The following is a 12,096-nucleotide window of genomic DNA, read 5'->3' as shown; positions in this document are numbered from 1 at the left end:
GTTCTTCCTTGGAAATTGGACTGCTTTAGCATTGTCCATTTTCCAATCCAGGAATATAATATTAACCAGGTATAAATAACCTATATCTAGCAGTTTTACTCACATATATAATATTCACTTCAGGCTGATGTTGTCATCAAATTCCCAGAAGAAGATGCTCCATCCACAGTTCAATCAAAGGGCCTTTTCACTCCCAAGCCGGAGATACAGGTACAGCCACTAGAATCCATATGATAAATTGACTGTGTTTCTCTCCATCAGGGATAGGGAGTCTGTGGCCCTCCAGATGTGGTTGGGCTACATCACCCTCAGCCAGCACAGCCAATGAGCAGGAATTGGAGTCCAGCAACATCTGGAGAGCTGCCAGTGCCCCAGCTCTGCTCTGCGTGGATGTTTTTGTTTTGACCATTCTTGTGGTGCTGGTAGTAGCAATCCTCTGGCCTTGAAGACATCTGCCCTTTAATTCTTGTGTTTTTATAGTACTAGATTTACATACTGAGTGAACATAACTGTGTTGTGTTTCCCTCTTTTCTCCATCCACCCCTCCCCCGGAGTTTACAGATGTCCAGATAGCCCATGTATGAGCCATAGAGGCACCTCGCCCTTGCTTTGAAAATGCACTTTCTGTTCTCCAGCATGTAGAGGCAACAAAACAAAACAAAACACAACCCTACCTACATCCAAAAATGTCTTTCTTGCTCACTCGTCTTCTTCTGGACAGCCTCCAATATTAGCATTGAATGCACAAAGGAAGATGTGCGGGGAGTCTGTGTTGGAATGTGACGTGCAAAGAAAAACCACTTCAGGAGGAACAGAAGCCTTTAAGTTGCATAGACTCTGTAGAAGCCACAGTTTTAACATTTAACAGTAGAGATTCCAGGGTGTATAGTGTTGATGTGGGTGGATATCCTGATTCCTGAGTTTTTGGACTGCCTTGTTGAGATGATTACTCTTCTGATGCATTTTCTCTTGGAACTCCTCTTTATAGCACCTGTTCAGGGAACCTGAGAAGAGGCCTCCCACTGTGGTGTCAAACACGTTCACAGCTTTGATACTCTCCCCGCTGCTTTTGCTCTCTATTCTGGTAAGTTTTTCATTTGTTGTTACGTGCCTTCAAGTGGACTACGACTTATGGCGACCCTATGAATCAGCGACCTCCAAAAGAATCTGTTATAAACCATCCTGTTCAGATCTTGTAAGTTCAGGTCTGTGGCTTCCTTTATGGAATCAATCCATCTCTTGTTTGGCCTTCCTCTTTCTTCTCAGCTTCTAATGATTATATTACAGGTATGGTTAGATCTCCAAGGAAGAGTGCCAGTAGTTTTGCAATATGGCCTAGCACTTGCTGCACAATAAAGCTTCCCACCCAACCTGATGCCCTCCCGATGATTTGGGCTACAATTTCCATCAGACCCAGCCAGCATAGCCAATAGTCAGGAACGGTGGCCATTGTAGAAATTTGGAGGGCACCAGGTTGAGGAATGCTGCTCTAACCTATCTACCTTGTATATATAAATCTCACCATTACCAAATTCCTGCCTCCATGTGGGAGTCCTCAATGTTAGTGAGGAATTATATATTTCAAGCTGACCTGCACACATAAAGCCAAGTGTGGGGAACCATTGAGCCTCCAAATGTTGCTGACCTACAGCTCCCATCATCCCTGGCCATTGGCCATGCTTGCTGGGGCTGATGCGGGTTGTCTTTCGGTAACTCCCAGCGTGGTCACTGAAACCATCTGTAGGAGCATGATTGGTCGTTCCTCAAGTTGGTGAGGCTCATCTGACAGCAACTAGAAATCAAACCTTCAGTATCTTCATCCCAGGCCTGTGGAATGCTCTGCCAGTAGAGATTCAGTAGGCACTTTCTGTTTTAACCTTAAAGTGTCTGCTGAAAACTTTTCTATGCCACCAAACTTTTGCTGGAGATTAGGAAAATATATTTCTGTAGTAGTTAGTTGATCTCAGATTTTAATTTTTTTCCCATGGTTTTTGTTGTATAAGTGGTAAGCGGCGGTAACGCAGCTGAAGCTCTGCTCACGGCCGGAGTTCGATTCCAACGGAAGGAGGAAGTCGAATCTCCAGTAAAAGGGGTCGAGGTCCACTCAGCCTTCCATCCATCCGTGGTGGGTAAAATGAGTACCCGGCACATGCTGGGGGGTAAAGAAAGGCCGGGAAGGAACTGGCAGTCCCACCCCATATATACGGTCTGCCTAGTAAAACCTTGCAAGACGTCACCCTAAGAGTCGGAAACGACTCGCACTATAAGTGCGGGGACACCTTTACCTTTTATGTGTGGTTGTATATGGCCTTGATATTTTTTATGAGTAGCAGTATACACATACTTTTACAAATAATAAGTAAATAAAACATGTGGAGGACCAAAGGTCCTCACACTTGTCTTAAGCAAATACACATTTGGAATGAAATAGAAAAATCTAATCTTTTGGTACGCGTTCATCATCTTTGTGTGTGTGTGCGCTCATGAGCACAGTCGATATAATTGGAAGCATTTCTGATCTGAAAGTCATTTGTATTTGTTTCAAGAAGGGTCAGTATGATCTGGGTTTCATTGTCCCCTGGCCTTTTTTCTGATGTACATTCTGTACCTTTTTAGTGGATAAAGATCGGGGCCAACATTTCCAACTTCAGCTTTGCTCCTAGCACCATTATCTTTCACCTGGGTCATGCAGGTAAGTGCCAGAGAGATTCCTCCCCCTTTATCCTTTTCCACGTAGGCTTTTCAGGCAAGAGCCTGATGACAAATGGCCTAGCAGCCTATTAACTATAATGGGCATAATAGCACCGCATTCCTCCCTTTTGTCTTTCCCCGCCTTCCCATCTTTCAGAATTACTCCTACACCACCATACATGTGTCACCCATCATTTTTAACAGCTGTCATTAGACTGGGCTTCTCTTGCTTCCATTTAGATACATTTGATAGCACAGTACATTCAAAGTTTTCATTTCAATTGTTTATCCTTTGGTCCATCCAACACTTCTGATGAGAGAGGCTTGTGGAATGACTCCTTGTTTCCCTTTATTTAATGGAGACATTATTGTCTTCGTGCTCAAGTGCCTAGACTTGAACAGCCAATTTGTCTCTGCGGCCAATTTGTGGTGTTGCTAATTTGGCTAGACAGCTTTTGCGTCTGCACCTCCTGATGTTTGCTTGAGAGAATGTTGCTTTGTCTTTTATAGTACAAAATTGTCTGACACAGAAACATATAAATGTGTAGTTTCAGATTGTCCTGGAACCATCCTCTTTTGAAATCCTAGAGAAGTTCCTTCTTTTAACCTTCTCCATAATTTCATATTTTCCTGGTGAAATAGAAAACCAATCCCCTATTGTTAAGAAATAGTGAATCAGTATTTTTAAAAATACCATATCACCAGCCAACTAGTTGCATTTGTGTCTTTCACAACTTCTCTTCAAGCACAAATGTTCAGAGCAAATACGGGGTAAATCCAGGCTAAGCTAATCATGCGTTGATCCCATTGCAAACAAAGAGAAAAGGTAGCCATGACTTCAGTAGGATTTAGATTCACCTACCTTACAGTGGTGTGCCACAGGGCTCTATCCTCTCTCCCATGCTATTTAATATCTATATGAAGCCGCTGGGGACAATCATCATGAGATTTGGGCTGCAGTGTCACCAATATGCGGATGATACTCAGCTCTATCTCTCGTTTAAATCTTCACCAGAGTCAGCTGTGGAGACCATGTCCAAGTGCCTGGAATCCGTGAGTGGATGGATGGGAAGGAACAGGCTGAAGTTGAATCCTGATAAGACTGAGGTGCTACTCGTGGGAGACAAGGGAAGGTTGGGAGATGTTGACCTGGTGTTTGATGGGGTGAAATTGCCCCTGAAGGACCAGGTCCGCAGCCTTGGGGTTGTTCTTGATTCCAAGCTGTCCATGGAGGCTCAGATTTCGGCAGTGAGCCGGGCAGCTTGGTATCAATTGCACCTCATTCGTAGACTGCAGCCCTACCTTCCTGCTCATCAGCTCCCACTGGTGGTACATGCCCTGGTCACCTCTCGGTTGGATTACTGTAATGCGCTCTACGTGGGGTTACCCTTGAAAACGGTCCGGAAATTACAACTTATACAGAATGCTGCGGCTCGACTGCTTACAAACTGTCGCCGCCGGGAACACATCACCCCAGTGTTGTTCGACCTACACTGGCTTCCAGTTATTTTCCAGGCCCAATTCAAGGTGTTGGTATTAACCTTTAAATCCCTATACGGTCTCGGCCCAGTTTATCTGATGGAGCGCCTCCAGCGCCACCAACCATGCCGCCCAACAAGATCAGCCACACAGGACCTTCTCTCAATCCCGCCAACTAAAACAGCTAGGTTGGCGGGGACAAGAGAGAGGGCATTTTCAGTGGCGGCCCCCACTCTCTGGAACTCCCTCCCGTATGACCTTCGACATGCCCCTTCCCTGAATGTATTCCGCCAAGCTTTGAAGACCTGGCTCTTCAGACAGGCCTTTGGGACTTACGGGGAGGGTTAAATTTTTACGACGAATAGCCTACTACTCTGTACTGGAACTGTTTTATTGTTTTATTGTTATATTGTATTTTATGATGTATTTTATTATGATGTAATGTATTGTTGTTAAATTGTACGTCGCCTAGAGTGGCCATTGGCCAGATAGGCGACCCACAAATTAAATTATTATTATTATTATTATTAGTGCAGTCCTAACCATGTTTACCAGAAATAAGTCCTATTGAAGTAACGGCTTACTCCTAAGTAAGTGGGGCTTGAATTGCAGCCTTAGTGTGGATGCAACCCACCAACTGAAGTAAGTTCTGTTAAAAGTTTGGCTCATTCTTCCAGTCTAGAGTTTTTAGTTCTTTCACATTTGTGCAAAAATAGGATGTTGGTCACTTGTACACTCTGAGAAACAGAGGGATTTTATAGACAGCTTGTGATGTTGACTTATAGCCAGCATTATAGTATGCCCATGCCTGACATCACTGTCTTTCTCAGAATAGCTGGATGGTAAATAATGCAGCATAGACAGAAAAAAAATTACCCCACCTCTTTTCTGAAGGTCAACTTTGTAAAGTTCAGAAGCTTCAAAATAACTAGTTTGTCCAATGGTGGACAATAGATATACCTGTCCTTTATAGTTTTGTGGATCTCGCTCAATCACACATACTGACCTATTGCAAATGATCACCGTTTTGTAGTGGCCTTGTCATCTTTCTTGGAATATAGGTTTACTACTGTCCAGACGCTGCTAGGAATATCCAGTCAATGGATGTTGAGAGCTGTTATGGTCCCTAAGAGATCTAGCAAGAAAAAGGGGGAGAAAAACCAGGATGTCAAGAGGCAAATGTGGGTGAATCAAAGTCTGGAGATTTATTATAAAAATATTTTTAAAAAGTTATGCCCAACGCGTTTCGGCTGGAAAAACTCCTGCCTTCATCAGGGGCAAATAATGTGGAAAGTCAGATCGTGTACAAGAAGTTGTGCAAATCGTTGTACGTGATCTGACTTTCCACATTATTTGCCCCTGATGAAGAAGGCAGGAGTTTTTCCAGCCGAAACGCGTTGGGCATAACTTTTTAATAATATTTTTACAATAAATCTCCAGACTTTGATTCACTCACATTTGCCTCTTGACATCCTGGTTTTTCTCCCCCTTTTTCCTGCTATTTTGGATGTCAACCACTTTTGCTCCATGCTAAGAGATCTACACTTTTGAGCCTGGAAGGATAAATACCATTATACAGTGGTCTGAAAACGTGCCTTTGCCACGTTTGAACACATTTCTTTTAAATATCAATTTCATCTGGATACCTGTCTGGACATTTGGATGGCTCAGCCCTTCCCAACCTTTGGGTCCCCAGATGTTGCTGGACTACAGTTCCCATCATTCCTGACCATTGGCCATGATGGGTTTTTCCCCCTTCAATTTTCACTTTTTCTTTCTTTTTCTCCCCTGTTTTTCTTTCTTTGTTAAATTTGTAATAAAAAATAAATATAAAAAGAGAATACCCAGGCACTGGGCATTGGTATACATTAACTCTACACTGCTCATTGCTGTGAATTTTTACTCTGCGCCTCCTTTTCGAATCCAGTCTTCCCCACTATGCCTTGTTGCCTTGTTTTTTTCAGCAATGTTGGGGCTCATGTATGTCTACTGGACTCAGCTCAACATGTTTCAGACTCTGAAGTACCTGGCTATCCTGGGCAGCCTCACCTTCCTAGCAGGCAACAGAATGTTGGCTCATAAAGCAGTCAAAAGGTAAGAGGACCTCAGGTGGGGGTTACAGCAGGGCCCCTGTTCTTAAAGAGAGCTTGACAGAGCAGCAGACCACACTTTAAATGACTGATATTAGGAAGAAGTCCAGAGCTTGACCTCTAGCTGTTGTTCTTCACCTTAAGTGGCAGGCATCTCTGCCTATAATTTATCTACCATTGCTGGCTTGTGATGTCAGTAATTAATGGAGGGATCCCGCTGCTGGGGAGTTCAAGTGATAAAATAAACTGCTTGAGACACTTTTTTTCTAGTTTAATGGTTGTGTGTAGCCAGCCCTAGTATTAGCACATAGTGTTCTTGGGCAGGTGCCCCAGCGACCTGGCAAGGACTATGGCTGACCTCTTTCCTGGTCCTCCCTTGCAAAAAAAAAGAGCAGCAAAGGCTAGGAGCTGTCACCTTAATTTCCTCCAGTGTCCCCAATGTAACATTGGGCCCTTGTAGGAAATCAACATGGATTGCTGTTCCCGTGACTAATGCACAGAACTCTGCAGTTCAGATCAATGTCAGTTTTAATGTCAGTTCACCCCTCTTGACAAGTGCTTGGGGTATTGGGTTTTTTAAGGGGGGCTGAGAAGTTTGTGAGTTCGCCCTCATAAAATCCTGGTGATACAGCTCTTCCCATACAAGATTACATATTTGTAATGGTGTTAATGTTCTGGATTGTTGCAGCAGCGTAAATGTTGAGAGTGGGAAACTCCAAGGGCACAGCTTGAGAAGAACTGCTTTAAGAGACTTTTATTTTTTGTGTGAAAGTTAAAAGTCCATATTTTTTAACACTTTTGACTTCTGTAAGGAGTTTTACTTCCCCTGAAGGGAGTAGAAAAAGAGGAAGACCAAATAAGAGATGGATTGATTCCTTAAAGGAAGCCACAGATCTGACCTTCCAAGATCTGAACAGGGTGGTTTATAACAGATGCTATTGAAGTTCTCTTATTGATAGGGTCACCATAAGTCGTAATTGACTTGAAGGCACATAACTTTTTCGCACAACTGTAAGGAGTGTGCCTGACAGATACATTGGGGAGTAGGCAAAGCCCATCCACACCCCATAGGTTACATCACTACCAAGTGTCCCTTGTTGTTTGTTAGCCTGTGCAGCCTATATTGCGTTGGCATAGCCTCTGATGCTGTCGCTAGATGTTCAGCTGGATCAGTAGGGCTTTGTCTCCACTTACGCTTTCTCCAAGATCGGGGTGGTATTCAGTGCTAGTCCTACTCCAAGTAGACCCATTGAAGTTAGTAGACACAACTATCTTCAGTTCATTAATTTTAATGTGTCTACTGTGAATAGAACTTAGTTGAATACAACCTTCAGTCATGGTGTTAGGGCCACTTCCCATGTGCTAATATTTTAGCCATACAAAGTACTCATGGAAGTCACTCCCATAACTCCATTTGTAAACTGGGTGGAATTCATGCACGTGGCTCCTTCCATGTTAGATGAAAGTCCTTTTCAGATGTGCTCCATGAGTTCACTGAACATGTGGAGAAGAGGGGACCCAGACTACACCAATAACCCTGCTCTGTTGACCTGCATGTGTTCAGTGCAATATCTGAAAAGGGGTGTGTGTGTGTGTGTGAGTGTTCTACATGATTTGAGACCCTCGTGCAATTGGAGGTCCCAGTCACGAGGAGTGCCAACTCACATACACATGTAGAGATCTCTTCACAGATGGCGCATTGAGTGCATGTATGTCAAGGGGTGGGGACAGCAGAGGGTATGGGGTCAGGACAATCCTGCTCCTTCCATTGCACATTTAAGTCCAAGAGCTATGCACAAGCCAAGAATCTCTTGCCTATGCCTTCGCTGAAGTTAGATGGATAGGAACCTGTGACCCTCTAAAGGTTGCTGAACTCCCATCTGCTTGGCCAGTGGCCAGATATGATAGAAGTTGTAGTCCAACAACATCTGGAGGGCCACAGATTCCCTACCCCTACTCTAAACATCTATTTTCGGTCAAGGGAATGGTTTGTGAAAGTGGCCCTCCCATTGTAACATGTCCTAAGGGAGCAGTATCTATCTCATAGTCTGCTTATGTCAAAAGTGGCCCTCCAGATGTTGCTGAACTACAGCTCCAGCCAGATTGGCCAAATGACCAGAGTTGATGGGAGTAGCAGTCCAGCAACATCTGGAGGGCCACAGGTGAACCACCCCTGACCCCTGAAATCCTCGTGTCCATGTGTAATGGCTGCTGCATTTGCAAGGTAGCAGAAATAAACCAGAAACTGCTACCCTGTCTCGTAAGTGCTCCACATTTCTTAATGTGGAGATGGAGAGAAATGCAGTAGGGGACCTACCTGCACTACAGGGGTGGAGTCTGCTAAAACTGCTAGAAGGTTTCTCAGCAGGGCAAGCTGTTTTGCGTGTTCCACTTCACCATGCAGGTTTGGCTTCCGCACAGTCATCAGACATTATCACAAATGGCATGGAGGAAATCCATGATGTAGAGACCACTCAGCATAGCAGAGCTGACCCAGATTTGCCACTCAGAGCTGCCATGCATAGGGTAGTGTCTGGTGGCTTTCTTGTGGCAGCGAAAGTAGTGAAGATGAGAAGCAGACCTAAGTTTCTACTTCAGTTCTACCAGGGCTTCTAGTTGCTCGAAAGGATAATCAAAATGCTTCTTGCTGATATCAATGGTGCATTAAGGTTGCAGTTTTAAAAGCCATCCTTAAAATAAATAGCATTTACTTGTTGGCATAGGATTCAATTTATCCTCTAAGATCTATTGAAATCCCATGTGGTAAAACTGTTATTTATGGGATTTTGCCATGCCAATGGCACCTGAGCCTTCTGGCTTCACATCCATCATATCCGGTGGCATAAATTCTTTTTGAGCATTGTGCGAAAGGATGGCAGTCCTTGATGCTTGCTTGTATCTCAGTAGAGGTTCTGGAAGGCCTGGTTTTGCTGCTTGCATGCTTCTTTTTTTCTCTGTGTTATCGGTTCCTTGAGCAACATTGCTCTCCTTGCCTTTACTGTCCTCTCTGAACCTTTATCCCTCTCTCCTTTTGGCAGGATCGCTGCAGAACAGAGCAGTAGGTTGGCAAAGTATAGAACGCTGCGGTAAAAGGGGGTTGTGCTAGTGACCAGCTCTTCCTAGAAGTAAGGGTCTTTGGATGTTGCCTTTTGCCCTGCCATGCTGGCTGCTTCCATTTCATGCTTATTGTGTTCCCCACCCACCCATCCCCCAAGCCAAAAGCAAGCTTAGATGAAGCCACTTTCTATACGCCTTTGAACCTGGCAAGGGACACGTTCTTTGAATTGCAACTTATTTAGAAGTTATAATCTTACCATTGAGATTCCTCCATGATGCCTTCATTATGTTCCAGTCCTGTGTAATATTTTATGGACATCTACACATGCATCCTTGCTGACTAAGGCTGTTTACCAATTTTACAAGACTTTTAATTGTTTCATCCTGTGTTGTTTAACTGATTAATTAATTAAAATTTAGATACAAATTTACATCTTACCCACATTTCCGTGTTGTTCCTGTTGATCTTGTCCTGTTGTTTTTAATATCCTGCCTGTCTTCCATTAATGGACTCGAGGCAGATAATTCAAGTAGACAACTTGCAATTTAATAAGCAAAAGCTACCCCTTGGGGCCAAAATAGACAAGATGGTGGTGAGCATATTTGGTTTTTTTACATATGTACACATACGCACTTCGCCTAAGACCGTTGCTGCAAATACTCTTTGTTCACTTCCGGAATCAGAGTCAGGAAGCGAGAAAAAATGCCACCCCGGGCTCCTTTTGGGAGGAAGGATAAATAAAATAATTTCAAAAATGCCTGGAGCTGCAAACTGAGGGGCTGCATGCAGAAGGTCCCAGATTCAATCCCCAACATCTCTAGGTAGGGCTGAGAGAGATCTCAGTCTGAAACCCTGGAGGGTGGCTGCCAGTCAGTGTAGACAATTTTAACCTAGATGGACCAATAACTGACTCAATATAAAGTAGCTTCTATGTTCCTGTGTCGAACATAGTTCAGCAACATCTGGAGGGCCAGAGGTTAGCCAACCCTGTTCGATATCTACAGGGCAGGCGCATGAGTGATAGACACGTTGTGTCTAGTTTCGCTCTAGCTCTTAACAGGAAAGGCTATTTTTTCCCCATTCACTTTTCCAGTAATTCACCAACACCAAAATAGCCTTTAAAAAAAACCAAGCTAATGCTTACAGCCTCACTTATCTTCTGAAGCTTTAGTGGGTTGATCTTCCAGTTAAAGCTGTAGCCCTGTTCTTTTACTGTTCTAACAGAAGCAATGGGCAGGCATTCTCCTATAAGTTTTCACTGGCTAGGCATCTCAGAGAAAAGCTAACGTGGTCTGTTGAAGTGCAATCTGGCTTAGACTATCAAGCTCATTACCTTTTAGTTTCATACTTTGGTGTTGCATCAGTAACTAGCGCCGACAGCACAGGAGTGCATCCAAAAGTCAAGACTACAGAACAAAGACCCTTCTATACTCCAGAGTAGCACTTCATTTTTACTGAACAAAGCCCTGTCATTTGTGTTGTCGATTTGTAACCTGGCAGGTTACGTTTAACATAGACTGAAATAGGAGAGCGGGGGGGGGGCTCTACAATTCTATGCTACAAAAGGCAATTCCAATGTTACATGTTTGCAGAGAAAATTACTGAAAAGCCTTTGATCCTTGTAACTTTTGGTCACCCCCTGACTTGTGGTCTTTGTTTTTTGTGCTTTTGCACAGCTGCCCTATATGCCACATATTGTTTTCCTCCTACTTTTTACATCAGACTGACAGCAGATTAATTTTATTATTTTATTTTATTTGTATTTGTACATTCCACCTTTCTTCCATCCTGGAGCCCAGGGTGGCATACAGGTGGTTCCCAGTCATTCCAGGCACTGACCAGACCCAGATTTATATAGTTAAATTCAACAAGGTTGTGGTCCCATCTTCCATCAGACCAAACCCTAGAACCAGAAGTAAAGTACTTTGCAGAAGTAAAGAATATTCATAATATTTATTTGGATTGAAAAATGTGTGGTTTTGAGAAGTTAAAACTCTTTGGAGTTTGAGTCTGGATTAACCGCAAGGTTATGCAAATCCAGGATCATGTTGATGCATACTGGTGAACTTGCCCGTCACTGCCCTGGGATATTACCTGAGATCAGGCTGCCTGACACCCTGTCTGAGTTTGTGTTGTTACACAAATGCAGAGAAATAAACATGTTCATTTCCATTCTTCCTGGTTTGGGAAAAGGAGCTTCATTAAGGAAATCCTCATTCTGTAACCAGAAGTAAGTTATGCACATCAAGTAAATTTATTATTTTAGTTGCAGGTATTTCAGTTTTCTAAAGAATATGTAACATTGTCAGGAGGCAGATCAGGAAGAAGTATAGGGTAAAGGAACACTAGTAATAGGAAAGGGTATGAGAACTGTACAGGACAATGAAGCTTTGAGCGCTGATCAGTGACTGTCCATGTTTTTCCAGTTTTTTATCTACAGCAATGAGGACTAGAAGTTTTCTTTCAGAATGAAAGTTGAGACTTTGAGAATCTCAAATTGAGGACCACGTCTTGGATCCTGTACTTGGGTGGTGACATCATGCCAACATGGATGAAATATTTTGACGCCAGTCTATGAATGCACAGATCATTTGTTCTTGTCTGCTTGATGATGTAAATTCTGGATTTTATTCTTAAAATTTGCACAGTGAGAGCACCAATGCTTGAGGAGGATGCATTTCACCAAAATTGCCCATTTTTAAACTTTAAAGAACACACACAGCTATCTACTTCATACATGAGTGATGGTTGACTGAAAACTAATCTAGTATAGCAGAG

General features: G+C 43.3%; 1 protein-coding gene across 3 annotated transcripts in view; it reads left to right on the top strand.

Annotated features, from left to right (window-relative positions):
- RPN2 (ribophorin II) overlaps window positions 1-12,096 on the top strand; it is a 42,581-nt gene that overhangs the window by 27,932 nt on the left and 2,553 nt on the right. For 2 of the 3 annotated variants that reach the window (XM_061631468.1, XM_061631469.1), the window contains exons 13-17: window positions 124-210; window positions 989-1,084; window positions 2,617-2,692; window positions 6,135-6,264; window positions 9,299-9,385. In XM_061631468.1, coding sequence (XP_061487452.1) covers window positions 124-210; window positions 989-1,084; window positions 2,617-2,692; window positions 6,135-6,264; window positions 9,299-9,350 — 441 coding nt within the window. In that variant the 3' untranslated portion in view covers window positions 9,351-9,385. The remainder of the gene's footprint in view (window positions 1-123; window positions 211-988; window positions 1,085-2,616; window positions 2,693-6,134; window positions 6,265-9,298; window positions 9,386-12,096) is intronic. The other variant, XM_061631470.1, reaches the window with a different exon arrangement.

The sequence above is a fragment of the Rhineura floridana genome, chromosome 6 (assembly GCF_030035675.1).
Source record: "Rhineura floridana isolate rRhiFlo1 chromosome 6, rRhiFlo1.hap2, whole genome shotgun sequence".
NCBI lineage: Eukaryota > Metazoa > Chordata > Lepidosauria > Squamata > Rhineuridae > Rhineura > Rhineura floridana.
This window is presented reverse-complemented; position numbering and strand designations above follow the sequence as displayed.